The 21340-nt window shown below is 38.6% G+C and overlaps 1 protein-coding gene across 1 annotated transcript in view; it reads right to left on the reverse strand.

The window, feature by feature from the left end:
• Positions 1-21340, reverse strand: part of ATP11C (ATPase, class VI, type 11C) — a 130762-nt gene that overhangs the window by 81081 nt on the left and 28341 nt on the right. Inside the window, exons 4-7 of the mRNA XM_014528816.1 lie at positions 15697-15786; positions 13077-13157; positions 9720-9827; positions 1148-1276 (exon numbers count right to left, since the gene is read on the reverse strand). Coding sequence (XP_014384302.1) covers positions 1148-1276; positions 9720-9827; positions 13077-13157; positions 15697-15786 — 408 coding nt within the window. The remainder of the gene's footprint in view (positions 1-1147; positions 1277-9719; positions 9828-13076; positions 13158-15696; positions 15787-21340) is intronic.

Consider the following 21340-nt stretch of genomic DNA (forward strand, 5'->3'; position numbering starts at 1 on the left):
GCCTGGCCAGCCTGGGTGAGGGGCTGATGGCTGTTTGCAGGCTGGTCACACCCCCTTCAGGGTGGGGGTCCCCACTGGGATGCCTGGCCAGCCTGGGTGAGGGGCTAAGGGCCGTTTTCAGGCTGGCCAAGCCCCCCGGTGACGGAAGCTCCCAGCCTCTCCTTTTTTCCTTTTTTTTTTTTTATTCTGGGATTTATTTACCTTCTATAATTGAAACTTTGTAGCCTTGAGTGGAGCTCAGAGCCGGCCAGGTCGGGCGGGAAGCTTGGCTTCCTCCATCGCCAGGGGCAACCCAAGCCTCCTGCTCACTCCAGGTCCATGGCCACGGCCGGCTGAAAGCAGGTATCTGGGGTTTATTTATCTTCTATAATTGAAACTTTGTTGCCTTGAGTGGAGCTTAGAGCCAGCTGCGGCAGGCGGGAAGCTTGGCTTCCTCCATCACTGGGGCAACCAAGCCTCCTGCTTGCTCCAGCTCCTTGGCTGCCGGCCGCCATCTTGGTTGGGTTAATTTGCATATAGTTGCTCTGATTGGTTGGTGGGCGTGGCTTAAGCCATAGCGAAGGTATAGTAAATTTGCATGTTTGTCTTTTATTAGTGTAGATACTTTCAGCCTATGATTACTCTCATTTTAAAAAGCCTCAATAAAATATTAAGTGGGTTATATCAATATTTTTATATACTACTAACTGCTTGCAGTTAGTAGTATATAAAAAATGTGGTGGCGCCCGGCTGGCATGGCCTAGTGGTTGAGCATCAACCTATGATCCAGGAGGTCATGGTTCAATTCCCAGTCAGGGCACATGCCTGGGTTGTGGGCTCGATCCCCAGTGTGGGGTGTGTAGGAGGCAGCCAATCAATGATTCTCTCCCATCATTGATGTTTCTATCTCTCTCTGAAATCAATAATATATATATAAATATGGTGGCTTTTACTTGGGACATGGATTTTCTTCACCCAATACCACCCTTTTCCCCAAAGTTGAGAATTTTCTTAGAAGTTCAAGAATAACTACATAAAAGCTGTCTTCAAATACAAAATGTACACAAATAAGATAAAATAAGATAAAAGATTAGGGGAGTTGGAGGGAGTATTTATTGATGAACTATTCTGAGCTTAAAATGTGTAAGCGAGGTTTACTCTTCATTACCTTGCAATTGGATTCCCCATCAAGACTGGCTGTAGTAACATAACAGGTTCCATCACTAGTGCAGGATGATAGAAGAATAAGATCACAGGGAAAAGTTTCATCTGCCTGTACTTCTACTACATCACCGACCTAGAGTGGAGGAAAAAACAAATATAAATATTCTTAATTCCAAACAAAGCATTCATTATATTACAAACTAAAGTCAAAACAGTAGCAAGAGACCTCTCCTGTCCTGGGGCTTAGAGAGTATCTCAGCATCCTATACCACGTGAAAGGTGATAAAAGAATATTACTGAACATTCAGAATTCTCTTTAAGGTCATGAGGACTTGTGATGCTTTCAGATTACCCTAGTAGTGAAATTTAATCTCTAATGAATGACTTCAGCACCCAAGGACCTGTTTGCTCTCTGACATTTCTGGCACTGATGTTTGATAAGACATTTCTGGCACTTCATGAATGAATCAAGAAAATCTACATGTCTCAACTTGAGAACTTCATGAACCCTGGGCAATCACACTTCTACTCTGCATCATGCATATTTTAATATGTTTTGCATTCAGTGTGATAATAGCTATTATTGTTGGGTGTTAATTCCTTCTTCAGTGCTCAGAAAACCTCAGTTAATTATAGGCACCTATTTTTTTCCCCATAACATTTTTAAAAAAAATTCAAATAGGTCATTTTCCAACAATTCATCTGCTATTAGAAGAATCAATTAATATGGCAATGAAAAACAACTTCCTATGTGCAAGTGCCCCAAGCTCAAATAGAAGAAAAAGATGAGAGAAGAAATAATGAACCATTTCTACTGCAGATAATTTAATAATGTAGGGAATAAGTCATAATGGTTAAATAGGTAGGACTTTCTAACCTGACTTTATGCCCCAGCTTTGCCACTTTATAACTATATGACCTTGGGTAAGTGCCCTAGATGATTGCAACTACCTTGTAGGACTGGTCTGAGCATGAAACGAGGACAAAGGTAGTGTTTTGCAAACTCCCGGCATACAGTCACCATCTGATAGGTATTAATTGTAATTATTACTAATACCCTGCAACTAATTTCTTCCCAACTTTTTTTGGTGTGTGTAGGAAATCATCAGTCCAGCACTTCCCAACATTTTCATACCGTGGCACATACAGAAAAGATTTTTATACAGCACCCTCAGATTAAGGGTAGAGGCTGCTAGTGGCAGAAGATGACCCACTTATGAGATAGTCAATATCTGGCACAACAACCAAGACACAGTGGTTGTGAAACAATGAACCAATAACTAACACACCTGCCTCTTATTTCCTACACAATTTGGCAGATAAAGATGAGGATGTTAAGACCTACTTGGGAACAATTTCATTTTCTTTGCCAATCTTCATCAGTTGCCAAGAGCAACAGCATCAATAATTGAACTAATTTGTAAATAGCATTTTATTTGTTAGATCTATCCTTCTTCAATTACATAAACTTATGTAGCTTACATAAAACCACAGTTGATGCTTAAATAAACAAAACAAAAAAATGAAACCCTAAAGCATGTTAGAAGGAGGAAACATTCAAAGGGTTGAAGGTGATTCTCAGGCACTGAAAAATAAAAACCACAAATAGAGAATTTCTTCTACAACATTTAGGATTTGCTTAGATATTAACTATCAAGGTCCCTGTATCTGGAGTGCAAGTTGAGGCTTGGCGAGATGGATATGGGCCAGATCTCAAAGGTCCTGGCAGGCCAGGCTAGTGGGTTAGGGCTCACCTTTAAGGCAAAGGGGAACTGGGAAAAGACATTTAAAGAAAGAGAACAACATGGTCCAGTTAGACAATCAACTCTGGAGTTCTGGTAACATTGCAAGTTCAAAGCCAGAAGAGAGCATCACTATCCCTCAACATAAATATTAGAAAACCTACAAAATCATAATTTTTTTAGTTCATCAGAGAGCTGAGGTTGCAAAGCAACCAAGTAAACTGAATTTCAAAGTATGAAAAGTCCCTCTGAGGAGAGACAACTGTTTCACATTTGTCAAAGCACAGGATGAAGAGATGGCCAACAAAACTTGCATAAGAAGAAAACAACTGGATTTTAAACCAATTCTAAAAGGCTTGGTAGGAGCTAACACATTAGAATCTCTGCAAGCCTGATAGAAAAGAAGAGATCTACAGGCATCTGTTGGGTACTCATGAGAAAGCAAGAGGGTGGGAGACCTAAAAGAGCCTTCCTCACTGGTACAGGCATACAGGTTGTGATTAACTGTATGTCAGAATCGTGGACCCTTTTCTCATTTGAGGTAAAAGCCATCTGTGTCTAGGAGAAAGGAAAGAAACCCTCCTTGGCATATATCAGAAAAATGTCACTACTGCTAGAGGATATAGAAGCAAAGCCATCTGCTGTTGGGGATGGGATAGAAAACTCACTATACCGAGGACTTAGCATTGATAAAAGGCAAAGTTCAGCTTCCATGGGAGGTGGGGTGGGAGTATTGAGAAAGTTCCACCCTGAGGTAAAGGTACATCAGACCTGCCTATCACTGAGAGTAGAGCATGAGATACAAGAAATCACTCTGTTCCAAATAGAAGCCTTGTAATGAATAACAAGAAACAGCAATCTACCACTGGGGGAGGAGAAAGGACAGAGAGAGAAGCATCCACTGTATCTCAGGGATGTAGCACCTACAGAGGGTGGAACAGGAGCACTGAGAAAAACACTTTGGAGCCCAGGCCCCCCACAAAGCAAGAGGCAATGGCAATCCAGCACTCCAGGAATTTGAGGTCCAGTGGTGTACTGAAATATCAATAGCTACAAACAAAAACCAAAGCCAGCCCAACTCCTGACTAGATTGATGCAACTCCCAACACTAGGGGCTGACAGAAGAGGCCTGCTCTGTTCAGAATATAAATACTTTCTACCTAGGACTTCAGCATTTTTTATATACAATGTCCAAAATTCAATTTTAAAAAATGAGGCACAAAATACAAGACAAAAATGACCTATCATGAAGAGATAAAAGAGTCAACAGGGCCAGCCCCAGAAATGTTCGGATTTTGAAATTATGAAACAGGGATGTAAAAATAGCTATGATTAAGATTTTAAAGTACCTAGTGGAAAAGGTAGACAACATACATGTACAGATGAAGAACTTGGATAGACAGATGGAAACTACAAAAAAAAATACAGCAAATGGGGAAATTAGAAATGAAAAACATGATACTATAAAGATGTCCTTTATGGGGGGGATGGGGGGTAATGTGGGGATAAGGACACATATGTAATAACTTAATCAATAAAAAATTAAAAAAAGATGTCCTTTAATGGGCTTATCAATAGACTAGATACAACAAAGGAAATAATCAGTAAATCTAAAGAAACTCTTCCAATATTTCTAATGCCAAAATCCATATTCTTTCCCTTACAATATTATTTTAATATATTTTGTTGATTTTTTACAGAGAAGAAGGGTGAGGGATAGAGAGTTAGAAACATCAATGAGAGAGAAAGATCGATCAGCTGCCTCCTGCACACTCCCTACTAGGTATGTGCCCGCAACCAAGGTACATGCCCTTGACCGGAATCAAACCCGGGACCCTTGAGTCTGCAGGCCGACGCTCTATCCACTGAGCCAAACCGGTTAGGGCTCCCTTACAGTATTTTTTTTTACATTTGAATTCTACAATTTCTGTTTCTAGGATCTCTATGTGCTATGTGATTCCATCCAGTCTCATGGCTTCATATGCCATCTACATGCTGATAAAATCAAAATTTCTATTTCCACTTAAAACATCTCTGAGCTCTAGTCTCGACAATTCCATCCAGATGTCTAACAGGTATCTCAACATTAACATGGCCAAAACTGAATTTTTAATTTCCTTTCACTCCCATCTGTCCCTAAACCTGCTCTTCTCCATTTTATTTAATAGCACCACCATTTTGTTCAATAGTATTATTTAATTCATCCAGTTGCTCAAGCCAAAACCAAGAAGGCTATCTTTATTCTTTTTTTTTTTTTTTTTTTTTTTTTTTTCACTCCCTACATCCAATATATCACTAGATCCTGATGTCCACTAGTTGTGGAAAAGTTTGTTAATATCCTTCTGCCTCAGTTTCATCACTTTTAAAGAGGAGATAATAATACCAAAAAAACACACATATCCTACCTCATAGGACTGTTATGAATTAAGGATTAAATAAGTTAATATAAAGTAAAAGGGAATGCCTGGTATATTTATGTAATATATAAATGTTAACTACTATCTTTATTATCATTATCTCTACTACCATCACCCTAATATCAACTCTTACCATGTTTTGCAGTAGCCATCTAACGGGTTTCCCTGATTTCACTTTTGCCAATCTCCAGAGTTGTCTTTTTTTTTTAAAGATCAAGTCACTCCCTTATTTTAAAACCCTTCAAAGAATCCCCATTGCACTGCGGATATGGACCAAGTCACTCTCCTGCTCAACAATTAAACATTTAGACACGTTTGGTTTATAAACATCTCTTTACACATACAAATACTCCAGAAAAAGCTCAATCAAATAATCAAATAGCATTTCACACAACAGCATCAAATTATTTAATTAAGATTATACCGGGATGAGGTAAGCCTTAAGGTAATAAAGTCTAGTGAAGGAAAGATGGAATATGGGGGTCTTTCTAAGGGAATGGGGGTAATAGCAGAATCAGAAAGAGGAAATAGAAGAAAGAAAGATGAATGGGAGACTTTTACTACATGTCTTGTGAGTCACAGATTTAATTTTATGAAACATTTAGGATGCTTTGGTTCTTATGCTGAACAGTAATGCCGAGTTTCTACAACTGGTTTAGAAAATTCAGATCCTAACTAGTCTAGTTCATCACAGGGTCATCCCCTCTGGGATGCAGAGAATGGAGGGGAAAAAAAGAGTAAAAGAAAGACATTCTATGTCAAACTCAGGTAACCCTCCTATGTGGTAACCTTTGTCCCATCATTACTATAAGATGCAAGACAATTTACCTATCACTAGGGATATGGAGAACTTATGTCCAGACATTCTAGGTATTTAATAAATGATTCATCAGTGATAACTTTTGATAGTCTTAAACCATTCAAAGCAGAATCTTTTGTTAAAAACATTTTAATTTATTTTTTATTTTTTATTTTTTATTTTTTATTTTTTATTTTTCTATTTCAGTTTACTTTCAATATTATTTTATTATTTTATATTGGTTTCAGGCATATAACATAGTGGATAATCATATACTTTACAAAGCATTCCCACCTGGCACCATACATTTGTCACTATTTTATTGAATATATTCCCTATGCTGTACTTTATATCTCCATGACTATTTTGTAACTACCAATTTGTACTTCTTAATCCCTTCACCTCTTTTACCCAGTCCCCCAATCAAACTTCCCTATGGTATCCACCAGTCTGCTCTCTGTGTCTATGAGTCTGTTTTAATATTGTCTATTCGTATGGTTAGTTCTTTAGGTTCCATGTATAAGTGAAATCATATGGTATTTTTTCTGACTGACTTATTTCACTTAGCATAATACCTTCTAGGTCTATCCATGCTGTCGCAAATGTTAAAATTTTGTTCTCTTTATAGCTGAGGAATATTCCATTGTATATATGCACCACCGTTTCTTTATCTACTCACTTATTAATGGACACTTGGATTGGTTCCATATATTTACTAATATAAATAACACTGTAATGAACATAGGGGTCCATATATTCTTCTGAATTAGTGTTTTGGGTTTCTTCAGATATGTACCCAAAAGTGGAATTGTTGGGTCACAAGGCAGTTCCATTTTTAATTTTTTAAATAACCTCCATACTGGTTTCTATAGTGGGTGCACCAACCTGCATTCCTACCAACAGTGCATAAGAGTTCCATTTTCTCCACATTTTCACCAACACTTGTTTGTTGATTTATTGTTGATGGCCATTCTGAAGGTGTGAGGTGGTATCTCATTGTGTGCCACAACTTTTTTATACACTCATCAATGGGCAAGTGGGTTGCATCCATATCTTGTTAAAACAGGATCTTGAAGAGTTATTTGTACATGTGTGTTCATAATAGCATTATTCTCATAACCAAGAGGTAGAAGCAACCCCAAATGTCCATCAACAGATGAACTAATAAAGAAACTGTGCTATATGCATACAATCAGATATTATGTAGCCTTAAGAAGGAGAAAATCGTGTCATATGCTACCACATGGATGAAGCTTGAAGACATTATGCTTAAGTGAAATAAGCCAGTCACAAGAGGATAAATATTGTATGATCCCACTTATAGGAAGTATCTCCCTAAAGTAGTCAATCATAAAAACAGAAAATAGGTGTTTACCAAAGGATGGAGGAAGGAGGAATTAGTGTTTAGTGGTTACAGAGTTTTAGTGTTATAGGATGAAAAGGTTTTAGAGATTTGTTTCTCTACAATGTGAATGTACTTAATACTATTGAACCGTACACTTAAAATGGTTACAATGGTAAATTTGATGTGTTCTTTATTGTAATAAACAAAATTTAAATTTAAAAAATAACACCTTGAAACTAGGATAAAATATTTGTAAAAAGCACATCTGATAAAGGCCTGCTATCCAAAATATACAAAAATTGTTAAAACTCACCAATAAGAAAATGAACAATCTGACTTAAAAATGGGCAAAACACCTAAAAATTCACCTCACCAAAGAAGATATTAAGATGACAAGTAAGTATATGAAAAGATGTTCAACAACATATGTCATTAGAGAATTGAAAATTAAAACAAAAGTAAGATTCCACTACACACCTTTTAGAATTGTCAAAATCCACAAGACTGACAACAAATGCAGATGTGGAGAAACAGGAATTCTCATTCAGTGCTGATGAGAATGCAAAATGGAATAGCCACTTTGAAGATAGTTTGGCAGTTTCTTATAAGATTAAACAAGCTCTTAATATACAATCCAGTAGTCACACTTGGTATTTACCCAAATGAACTAAAATCTTATGTACACACAAAAACCTGCACATAGATGTTTATAGCAGCTTTATTCATAATTGCCAAAACTTGGAAGCAAACAAGATGTCCTTCAGTAAGTGAATAGATAAATAAACTACTACATATAGACAATGAAGTATTATTTAGCACTAAAGAAAAATGAACTCTCAAGCCATGAAAAGACATGAAGGAAACATAAATGCATATTACTAAGTGAAAGAAGCCAATATGAAAAGGCTACATACTGTATGATTCTAACTATATGAAATTATGGTAAAGGCAAAACTATGGAGACAGTAAAAAGATTAGTGGTGGTTCCAGGTTGAAGGAAGGGAGGGAGAGATGAATAGGCAGAGCACAGAGGATGTTCAGGACAGTTTAACAATTCAGTATGATAATATAATGGTGGATACATGTCATTTATACATTTGTTCAGGTACATAGAATGTACAATACCAAGAGTGAACCCTAATAATGTAAACTATAAGCTTTGAATAATAATGATATGTCAATGTAGGTTCATTGATTGTAACAAATGTACCAATCTGGTGGGGGATATTGGTAACAAGGGAGGTTGTACCTGTGGGGAAACAAGGTATATGTGAACTCTGTAGTTTCTGCTCAGTTTTGCTGTGAACCTAAGACTGCTCTAAAAAGTAAAGTTAATTATTAATTAAAATAAAACCTGTTGGCAACAAAATATCTTATACATTGCTGGTAGAATGTAAAATGGTAAAAACTGCTGTGGAAAACAGTTTGTAATTCATGAAAAATTTAAACATAGAATTATTGTATCACCTAGCAATTCTACTCCTAGGTATATACCCCAAAGATTTGAAAACAGGTGTTCAAACAAAATCTTGTACATGAAATGTTTGTAACAGCAATACTCATAATAGCCAAAAGATGGGAAAAAAACTAACTTCCATCAACTTATTAATGAATAAACAAACTGTGGTATAATCATAAAATAAAATGTTATTCAGCTATAAAAACTAATAAAGTATTAATACATACTACAACATGAATGAACCTCGGGAATATTACATTAAGTGAGAAGCCAGACACAAAAGGACACACAGTGTATGATTCCTTTCATATGAAAGATCTAGAATAGGTAAATTCATAGAAATAGAAAGATTAGTGGTTGCCAGGGACTGGGGGAGAGAGGAATGAAGCATGATTGTTTAATGGCTTATGGGGGTTTCCTTTTGGGGTGATGAAAATGTTCTGGAATTAGACAGTGTCAGTGGTTGCACAACACTGTGAATGCACTAAATGCCACTGAATCAATTGTCCATTTAAAAATGGTGTGCAGCCCTGGCCGGTGTGACTGAGCTGGTTGGAGTGTTGTCCCACGCACGAAGGGCCGTGGTTCAGTTCCTGGTCAGAGTACATACCTAGGTTGCAGGGTCAGACTCCAGTTGGGGTGAGTGCAGGAGGAAACCAGTGGATGTTTCTCTCTCTCTCTCTCTCTCTCAAACCAATGAAACCTTGTCCTTGGGTAAGAATTTTTAAAAAGTATATTTTTATCATAATAAAGAAGCATAAAGAAAAAAGGTGTATTTTTTTTACCATAATCAAGAATAAACAAAAATTAATACCTTGATCTTTTCACTCTCTTTTCTAACTCGCTTTGCATTTTCAATAATGTAAACATTCCTCTTGTTGACTTCATTGTCAGCTCTGTGTCTCAGCCAATCCTCATATCCCTAGAAGGATAAAAAAACAACAAAACTATACAATCAAGTTCATATAATGAATTAAATTTCTATAACCCCCTCCATGAGTTACCAGCATAAATTTATACTTACAGTATTTATATATATATATATATATGCCTAAGCGACTGTTTGACCGGAAGCTATGATGCGCACTGACCAGCAGGGGGCAGACACTCAATGCACAGGCATGGAAACATGGAACAGACTGATGAATCTCAGAGGGAAGGGGGGAGGGAGTAGGGTGGGAAGAAATTAACCAAAGATCTTATATGATTTGAGGAAGGTTGAACAGCTTTTTACATATTTACTAGAGGCCCAGTGCACGGATCTGTGCACCGGTGGGGTCCCTGGGCCTGGCCTGCGGGGATCAGGTCAAAACCGGCTCTCCGACCTCCCCTGTGAGGGGTCCTGGATTACGAGAGGGCTCAGGCCAGGCTGAGGGACCCCACTGGTGCATGAATCCATGCACCGTACCTTTAGTTTCAAAATATATTGCTAAAGAGACATTACATTTTTATAGAAAAACTAAGATACGCTTTCAAAATATCCCTTAGGTAAATAGCTTTATTGTATTAAAAGGTTCTACCATTCAACATTTAAGTATTAATGAAAACACAAGCATTAGAGCCTTAATATTCTTCAACTGAAGGACTATGATCTGTTCTTTTAATTCTACTCTTATTCAAGTTAATGTTGATCTTTCTACTTTTGAATTTGAAAAAAAAACATTTCTGGGTATTATTTTCTTACAGACTTAACCACTTAAATATATTCTTCTGTAGTAGACCATTGGAGTGATCATCTCTGAGGAAACTGAAATCCTCCCAGGGACAGAATAGAAAAGGCAAGCTAGGGTTATTTTGGCAGAGAATCTATGATAAGTTTTAGAGATCAATAGTTAAACTACACTGACTTGGTGGTAAAAAAAAATATAAATTGGTGTTCGTTTTTTAGAATTAGAAGTAATCAGGGAAAGGTCTAATGGCTCATTTTTCTTTGGGCTTTTTGTCTGGAATATATTTAAGGCAAAAGAAACAAGGCGAGAGGATGTTCATTTGTTTGAGTACAACCTCCTCTCCTGTTTTTTACAATACTTTCCTTTTTTTCTTTTAATTATATCTGTACCTTTTCAAATATAACTGTTTGAAAAATACTTTGACTGCTTCCCCCTTTTTTTTCTCAGTTGCTATATTCATTCCAATTCTGTCTCTCTTTATGACTATGCTAGGCTATCATTTCAGTGAGGAGAGAAAGGTCCTAATATGAACTAGTATTGGAATTAAAATGAATCAGTAAGAGCTTTTGAAACCATACAGGATATTTTGGGAAGCAGCAATTATATGATGTTAAAGAAAATAATCTTAACAGCTTAAGGGAAAGAACATTTCAAAAGTCTTGATTTAGTAACCAAGAACTTGATAAAATATTCTTGTAGTTCCTGTTAGGCAAGATAGAAGACCAGATAACCCCAGGAGGAAACATAACCTTGTTCCCAATACTGTTAAGCAGACTTTTAATTTGGAAGTTCTTTTGAGACACTGTTAAAAGCACTTGATAAGTACTATGTAAAAGTATGTTTGTAATTAGCCTGGTTTTGTGGCTAATTATGTGATACAAATTGCTAACCTATCCCTTTTCCTCCACTTTCTGTCCATTTTCAATTTCATCCAGAATGCTCAAAATACTTCAAAGACATTGTAACTGTGCAGAAACTTCATTTCTTTAGTATAACCTTTTCTCTTTTCTTTCCTTTTGATTCAAACTGGCCTTGCCCAGAACCCTGACTCACTTGCCTCCTTCTCCCTTGCATGTCCACTTCCTGAATCATTAAGCCCTCAGGACAATGAGGTTCAAATAATCTTAGGAACAAAGCCTCTGGTCTGTTGACCACAGAAACAGAGTTTTGATCAGGTCAAAGTAGAGATAATATCTAATCTTCAGTTATGTTTCAGCTCCAGGCCCAGTAAAGCAGCAAAACCAGATGCACTGATCAACCACTCCCTACTCTAGTGCTGACCAATCAGTAGAGACCACGACCCTAACTCCCTTAGTCACCAAAATTAATGATTTTCCCCCCTATACAACCATTGCCTGGAAGCCATTGGGGAGTTAGGTCTCTGAGTATTACCTCACCTATGACTTCAGGCCTGGGCCACCATCTAAAAATAAATTCTTATTTTCTTTGCTGCAAACCCCTGTTAATGTCTTACTGGGCTTTGATGCACACAGGCAAAGGGACCTGTTAGTCCAGTGACAACATCATAAAAACACTACATCTACCCTGGAATGACCACCTCCAGATTTCTTTCATATGACAGAAATGTATTTAAGATAGGTTTTTGAGAAGTTTCTGTTATTGGAGGTGAATAACTTTTCTGATACATACTAGTGTAAGTTCTCAGTTCAAATATTTTTTTTGTTTCTTTCATAGCATTTCCTGACATTTTTAAATTATGTCTTTGTGGTTTTGTTGTTATTGTTTGTGTTCCCTACTATAATGTCAACTCTATGACTACAGAGACTGTGTCTGTTTAGTATACCACAACACTAACTTCCTTTGTCACCATGATTGATGATTTTGTCCCTATAAAACCCATCCTCTGGAAGCCATTGGGGAGCCAGGTCTTTGAGCATTAGCTCATCTATGATTCCCCCTGGCAGGCTACTTACTAAAAATAAACCCTTACTTTTTTTTGACTGCAAGCTCCTGTTCCAGTTTTATTGGGCTTTGACACATACAGGCAAACGGACTCCTTTAGCCCCTTTAGTCCAGTATCAACATCAGCATTACAAACCATGGCAGCTGTCAGCTTTGACAAGACAATAAAAGTCTCCTCCACCTACCACCCCCTTCAGCACCATCAGGAAAGACAACAAAATTAAAGTATTTATGCTCTTGTGTTATCTACCATAGGCAAACAAGCAAAAAAGTCCACTTGATTGGAAATGTTTCAAATAGACATACCACAATGAAAAAAATTAATGCACATTAACATTTTGCCTCCCACTTCCTGACTTGGATAATATTCTCACACAAAAATATTGAGAAAGAAAGGAGCATGAATATTAATGATGTATTTTACAATCATTTTAAGAGATTTTCAATAAGAACCAAATATAAATTAAACCCCTCAGATATAGTGTCCACTCTATATAAATATGAAAGAGAACCCTTGACAATGAAATTCAAACTAGACAGAAATAAAATGCAGACATAAATGTAAATAATAAATTTACCTGCTTGATGGCTGTAACAGTTATAACAAAGAAAAGTGGAAGTCCACTGGTAACTGGGCTAGTTGGTGTATCTACTGTGACCTAGGTAAATAAATTAAATTGAAAGTAAAATAAAAATAGTCAATAACTTATATGCAGTCTGTACATGCTGAAAAAATTTCAGAAAGAATGCAGACAAAACTTATTCTGGTAGCAGGGTGAATGTTAACTTTCATTAAAACAAAAGCAATCCACACAGCAGTTAGTTTAAAAAAATACTTCTAAATCAGGTTTAGTTTTCATCACAGGTTGAATTAACCCCTTTATTGAAATACATCCATTCATTTACCATCTATTTGTTGAGCACCATTCTGTCAGTCCCTGAACTATTATCAGCCAGGCTCTAGAGATGCTGCTTTAAACAGATGGAGAAAAGTCCCTGACCACATACAGCTGGCAGCTTACAGGGAAAACCAGGTATTAAAAAAAAAACCTTGAGACCTGAAGAGTAAACAGAAGTTAACTAGATGAAAGAAGGGTGCTTTCCAGGAGCAGTAAACAGTGTATACAAAGCCTCTATGGTAGGAGGGAGTGTTATACAGGTAATGAAATAAAGGGAGCCAGTAACAAAAGCATGTGGTGTGAGACAGGGCTGGAGAGGGAGACGGGCCAGACCAAGCAGGGCCCTCTATGCTAGAATTCATTCTTTATCCCACAAACAGTGGGAAATAATTGAAGCTTTTAACCAGGGAGAGTTCACATAAAGAGAACTACATTTTGAAAAGATTTTCACTGCATTGTGGAAAATAAAATGTAAGGGAACAAGAATGGAGGCAGGGATTCCATTTAGGAAGCTACTGTTCTAATCCAGATAAAAGATCATGGCTTGGATGAGGGGAGTAGCAGCAGCAATGGAAAGATGTTCCAGAGATATTTAGGAGGCAAAAATGGCATGACTAATAAGGAATTTCTTGTAAGGGGTAATTAAAGATGTCTTCCAAGTATTTGGTTAACATGGCTGGTTGATGTTGTCATTCACTGAAATAGGAAACATTGAAAGAGAATGAGAACTAGATTTGAGTGACAGAGGACCATGAGTTCCATCTGCCCTCATAATTCATTGACTCTCATCTCTAACCCCCACATAGACCTGCCCCTGCCACACACACTGTGTTGCAGACGCAGGCTTTTACATAGCTCTGTGTCTTCACACAGACTGATACCAGTCTCTAATCCTTCAAGGCTCAGTTCAGATATCACCTACTCTTTGAAGCCTTTTCAAGCTCCTCTTGGGTAGAAAAAAAAAATCTTAACTTCTACCATATCCCCATAACATTTTGCTAATGCTACTTTTATGACTTTTACTATATTAAATTAAGTGAATACATGACTAGTTTTGGCTATACATAAATTCCTTCAGGATAGAAAAGCCGTATCTTCATTGCACCTGCTAAAATCTTTGTTGTCTGGCACATAAGAGGTGCTTGCTATATGTTCACTAAATTGAACTGAGATGCGCTGTAAGCCAAGTGGAATGATTCCTGTTCATAATCCTCTATGTAGTTTATTTTATGCTGGCTCTATATAGTTTATTTTATGCTGGTCTGTAAGACATCTTACCATGGATGTAGGGGAGCCCCTTTTAAAGTGCCCCATCATTCAAAATTGAAATTGGCTCTTTCCCATATCACAAACCAGATTGGTTTTAAGTAGCAGGGCCAAATTAAATTACAGTACCATTTACTCAAAAATTTAAAGTGGATAAACAGAAGCACTTAATACCAATAAGGCATTTCAGCAATTTCATTGAAATGTTTCTGCTTTGTTTTAGAAAAATGAAGTGAGGGGGGAAAGTACCTTTAATGTAGTAAAATTTTCAGTGGTTGATTTTGGCAAGGGAAAGATTTTAATAACTTACAGACTTAAAATGTAAGATGCAATTTAAAATGTCTAAATACTAGGCTTTCACACTTAAAGTAAATGAATGAAGAGCATAACTAATAATCAGGAAGATAAGTGATACACTTTCCATTAAGCTGAAATTAGTGTTTAATAAAGTAAACTATTAACCTAAACTATTTTCTTTTTTTTTTTTTTTATTTTTTTTTTAAATATTTTATTGATTTTTTATAGAGAAGAAGGGAGAGGGACAGAGAGTTAGAAACATCGATGAGAGAGATCGATCAGCTGCCTCCTGCACGCCCCCTACTGGGGATGTGCCCGCAACCCAGGTACATGCCCTTGACCGGAATCGAACCCGGGACCCTTCAGTCCGCAGGCCGACGCTCTATCCACTGAGCCAAACCGGTTCGGCACCTAAACTATTTTCAATTTTGATATATACCAATGCATTTAATGGTATATAATACATGTGCTTCAAGTGTGAACAAAAATATGAAATCCATAAAAGTTTTTTTAAAAATAACAGCTGCAACAAGTTTTCCAGTGAAAGTGCTACTTTAGAAATATATAAAATAATATAAACCTTAATATGTAATATCGGTACTTTCAAAAGTATTATTATAATAAGCCCTGAAACATCTTTTTAATCACAGGTCATTTTAAGATTAGAAGTAGAGTGAAAATTTGTTTGAAGTAATTAAGTTTCTAAAAGTGGAGTGGCAGTTTATGGAGCTCTTACCTGTACAAGGAAAATTATGAGAAAATAAAAATTTGCAATTCTTCTAAACTGTTCAAACAGATTCTTTGGGAGAAAATTCCAAAGTGTATACTGTAAAGAAGAAAGAAAAAACATATGATCAAAAAGCAAACTAAAAATCTTAGCAATGACTCATATGGGTCCAAGTTATCACTACACTTTGAAAACATGTTAAAACCCAATGCACGGCCAGTGTAGCTCACTGGTTGAGCATCGGCCCATGATCTAAGAGGTCACCAATTTGACTGCTGGTCAGGGCACATGCCCAGGCTGTGGGCTGGATCCCCAGTAGGGGGCGTGCAGGAGGCAGTCAATTAACGTTTCTATCTATCCCTCTCCCTTCCTCTCTCTAAAATCAATAAAAACATATTTTAAAAAAACACACCCAAATCTCATACATACGAATAAGCATATACTTAGAGATATAGTAAATAAACACTTTTGAGTAATAAAGTTTCACATTGACCATTACAATTGGGCCATCTAGTCCCAGACCTCTGCCGTCCCTGTCTTAATTTAAATTAGGTTCCTTGTTATGTGCTCTCATATCATCCAACACTTCCTTGATAACACTTGTTGCAGTGAATAATATATGCATGCACTTTTATTAAAATTTCTCCTTTAATAGGCAATGACACAAAGTAGACACTCAATAAATTAGTTGGATGAATGAATGAACAAATTAATTCCTCTGGCTCAGCTAACCTCTGGAGTCTTGATCACAATCACAGATATAACTCTGTCCCAACCAGTACCTCCCAGATCCATGACACCTGAGGAGTACACATAACCCTGGGTCACAGAGAACTTTCACTATAATCAACAACATACCACCCTGGGCTTTTGTAATTGGTAATATATAAAGGTTTTAATGCTAAACTGTACATGGGCAAGAGGAGAGACCTCTTGGGCCAACTGTCAAATCACATAGACTTTCTCACTGATACCTTAAGCACAAGAACTGAGTCAGTTAAAAATCACCAGAGGAAGTTGAATTTTCTAGATACTTGAATAAAAAAGACTAGAAACCAGTAAGAAAAAAAAGTCTCTTAAGCTAAATATCTAAATTTATACTAATGTGAGAAAATATCCATTAAATTAAGTGAGGTGGATGAAAAGCCAAAGTAACAGAACATGGGAATTTATACTACTAACCCCTCTTTAAAAGGCATATGGGTTCGATTTCCCAAAGGAATATCAAGAAAATGAAGATGAATGGAGGGAAACATATTCAGTGATGCAGCTCCATTATAACCAACAAAGAACCTACAAAGTTCTTCCCCCAAGTTTCAGAAGTGCCTCAAGGAAGTCCATTCAAAATTAAGTGCATAATTGTGTGTGGATGGACATCAGTTGGGAGAAGAGAGTCCACATTTTCATCAGATACCCAAGGCAGCTTGTGACCAAAAATAAAAGGGATCAAAACCACTGATCAACTTTTTTGTGTGTAATTAAAGTTTATTTGAGCACAAAATACTTTCTCTGTCTATAAAGTTTGTTTCCTGGCCTAGGGGGGAAGATCTCTCTGGACAACTAAAGCCAGCATAGCTCTGTGGATATATACATGAGTGGCTAAAGCCACTCCACCAAAGTGTCTCTCTCTCATTATGTTTTCTTCAGGGAGATGAAGAAGGCATCTGGATGAAGATCTGGGAAGATTTTGAGTGGGCCAGGCAATTAGGATATACCTTGAGGACGCCCACCATCTCCATGGATATTTCTATTGCAGGTATCCACTGCGGCTAAGAATCACATGATTTCACTCATATGTAGGATATAAAACTGAAAATCATGGACACAAACAACGGTGTGGGGGTTGCCACAGGGAAGGGGGTGGGGGTGAAAGGGGCCTAATATATGGTGACAGAAGATGATTTGACTTTGGGTGGTGGGTACACAGTGCAATATACAGATCTTTTAACGCAGAAATCTACACCTGAAACCTAGGTGACCCTATTAACCCATGTCACCCCAAAAAATTTAATTTAAAAAACAAAACAAACAAACAAAACACTGATCCAGTCATTTTGAAGCTGATGTAGTCCGAATCAGCACTTAACTGTTTCAAGAATAGGCTAACAGCTGAATTTTTGGCTTGCTGACATTTTGTTCCCTAACTAAAGGTTTTTTAATTGAACAAACATTAGGAACTGTGAGAGTCCTCTGATGGGTCTTGACACATAAAAGGAAACATTTTTGTTCCTAGGGTGACACGGTTCTTTTACCCTTTTTCTACCTTTCTAAAGAACAGGTTCCTTGAGAAACTCAGGTTATTCCCTTTATAGGAAACTACTACTATATGCCCTCTTCTTTCCTATTTCAGTTCATGAGCTATTATGGGCTATAACTACACAGATGAACTTAGAGGATATTATGCTAACTATGTATGGTGCTAGGTGGATACTGGAAATATCAGGGGGAACACTTTGTAAAGTACATAATTGTCTAACCACTATGCTGTATACCTGAAACTAATACAAAATAATATTGAATGTAAACTAGAATTTAAAAAAAATGTAAAAAGTACAGCAGAGGGAAAGTCAATTATATATATATATATTCCTAATATGCAAACAGACCAAACGGCGGAACAACCAAACAACCGAACAGTGCTATGATGTGCACTGACCACCAGGTGGCAGAGCGCAGAACATGGTGGGCGTTGGCCATGGTGGGATAGTAGAGCAGGTGAGCGGGGGTGCCAGACCAAGGCGGGGGCCCGTTGCTGCTTCCGGTGTTACTGAAAATTCTTTGCTCCTGTGCACCGTGGTCCTGCCCAGCGCTCGCACCTGCTGCTGGCACTGGAGCTGCTACTCACACCCGCTGCCGGCGCCCAGTGCCAGCCCGGATCACTCGGCACCATAAGTAGGTACAAGTGGCGGCTGCTGGCCCCGATGACCCCTGAGGGCTTCTCCACCTCCCCCTGCTCCTGAGGGTCGATTGGGACTATTAGCCTCCTCTCGCACCCACTGCTGTTGCCGGCCCCACTTGTACCCACTGCCGGCGCCAGAGCTGGTGCTCGCACCCGCTGCCAAACCCTATCACTCGGTACCGTCAGTGGGTACAAGCAAGGCTGGCACCATCAGCGCGTGGGAGTGGCGGTGGTGGGTGGCCCACAGTTCCTTTCAAGGTGCATGAATTCGTGCACTGGGCCCCTAGTATTTTAATAACTATGTATGGTGACAGGTGGGTACTAAACTTATTGGGGTGATCACTTAGTAATCTATATGAATGTCTAATCACTATGATGTACACCTGAAACTAATATAATATTGTATGCCAACTGTACTTAAAAAAATAAAAATATTAAAAAAATAAACTCAAAATTCCAAACAAACAAAAAAGGTCAGAGAGCATATCATAGCCCCTTTACACAGGTATCTAACAAGAAATCTTGATTAAAACTTGTGTGTTGGTCATTTACTCTTTCACTCTAACTCAAAAGCAAAATTAAACTTCTCATCTCTTTATTATAATACAAATGTCATACAGCATACCTTATTTTAAGGAAGATCAAAAAAAGCCTACTTTTTAGAAAAATCTGACTTAAATTTAAATTTAATTAAAGCCATATATAATAAGTTATTCAAATTGACTTGTTTACCTAAATAGTAGTCTCAGACTTAATTACTAAAACCAATTACAATGTTAATTCACAGGAAGAAAATGTTTGTAGCATTTCTTTCATTAACAATGAGAATAAAGTTTTTTTGGGGGCCATAAGTAAGTTCTTACTCAAAGAAGTGGATCTTAACATGCAATTATAAAATTGAATAGCAACACCGACATAGAATATGTTTAAAAATGGGTTCTACAGAAAACTGCCAGCTTTGCAAGTATATACAATGTACTTCACAAATACTCTGTAGTGAATATAATTGGTACATAAATGTGGCCTCTAAAGATGCAATTATGGGGGGAGGTGTTAAGATGGTGGCAAAGTAGATGGATCTTTCTAGCACCTAATTCCAGAACCAAACTGGAATTAAAACTAAACTGGGGAGTTTCGCCGAAACCGGTTTGGCTCAGTGGATAGAGCGTCAGCCTGCGGACTGAAAGGTCCCAGGTTCGATTCCGGCCAAGGGCATGTACTTGGGTTGCGGGCACATCCCCAGTAGGAGATGTGCAGGAGGCAGCTGATCAATGTTTCTCTCTCATCGATGTTTCTAACTCTCTATCTCTCTTCTCTCCCTTCTCTGTAAAAAATCAATAAAATATATTTTTTAAAAAATAAATAAATAAACTGGGGAGTTTCACCCTGAATTACCACCTGAAGACTGGCAGAAAGGGCAGGGTCATGAAAGGGGCTGGCGGAGCTCCTAGGAGTGTTGGCCCAAGGGCGAGGAGGGTTTCCCTAGAAAGAAGAGAGGTCAGGACCCCAGGCAGGGCATCCCAGAGCCAGCAGTAGCCACTCACCTCTGTCAGGGAGCAGAGACTCCCAGAGACAAAGCAACTTTTTTTTAAGGGCTGCCACACAGGATTTTCTTTCCCAGTCACTCACCCTAGGTTTCACAGAGGGAAAGCAATACAGACTGGAGTAGCCTGAGGAGAGACAGGGGTGGAAGGAGTTGGGGAGAGTCGCTGGGGAGCTGCTGTCGAGATACCTGTGCTGGGTCATCCCCCCACCATATAGGAGCAACCATTTTTCCAGAGAGGCAGAAGTCTGTGGAAAGGCAAGTACCCTGGCCACCTTGGGATACAGTTTGCCCCACCCTAAGCCATCCCACTCACTCCACCCTCTAAAATCCAGCACACCCCATCCTGCATCTCAACAGGAGGCAGCAGTCTCAGGGAGCACTTTGGAGTGGGGTCATCTATGTGGTTGGCACTTCCCTGTCACCGAAGAGCTGGTAGAAACTCCTGGCTTCTGGCAGACCCACCGGAATGCCTAAGAGGGGTTCCACCCTGCCGAGGTCAGGGAAATATTTCAGAAGAGACTCAGTGGACTGGCTCTGGGACAGGCAACACACCCACCATCTTCCCTTAATTCTGAATTTTTGCTGACTGGCCTCAGGGCCCCATGGTGCTAAAAAAGCCAGTCTACAAGCTCAGCTGGGCCCTTCCCATGGGCAGCAAAGCCCAGTAGAGGCAGCCACAAGATGTGGATTGCTTGAAGTTTTGAAGAAGTTCCCGAGAGCCAAACGTGGCCAGCTTCTGACATTGGTTAACACAAAAGTATCTCCTGGGAGGCCTGAAATCAGTATGCAAAACAGCCTCACAACATAAAAGCAGAATCCAACGGGAAAACCTAGTAGTCACTAAAATCTGCTGAGGCGAACTTCACTCCCCCAGTTATTCTCTTTTTCATTTTTATTGCTTTGGTATTATTATTATTACTAGGGGCCCGGTGCACAAAAATTTGTGCACTGGGGAGGGGGTTCCCTCAGCCCAGCTTGCCCCCTATCACATACTGGGAGCCCTAGGGGATGTCCTACTACCTGCTCCCTGCTCCCTTGGGGAGTGGGCCTAAGCCACAGTCTGGCCACCCTTTGTGGGAGTCGAACGGGCTGATCAGGGGAAGGCACCAGCCCCATCACCGCACTGTTGCAGCCACTGCAAGTCAACAATTGCTGGCTGGCTCCACCCTGGTTCCCCGCCTCTGCCGCCATCAACAATCGTTGGCTGG

Source organism: Myotis brandtii, unplaced genomic scaffold (assembly GCF_000412655.1).
Source record: "Myotis brandtii unplaced genomic scaffold, ASM41265v1 scaffold654, whole genome shotgun sequence".
Lineage (NCBI taxonomy): Eukaryota > Metazoa > Chordata > Mammalia > Chiroptera > Vespertilionidae > Myotis > Myotis brandtii.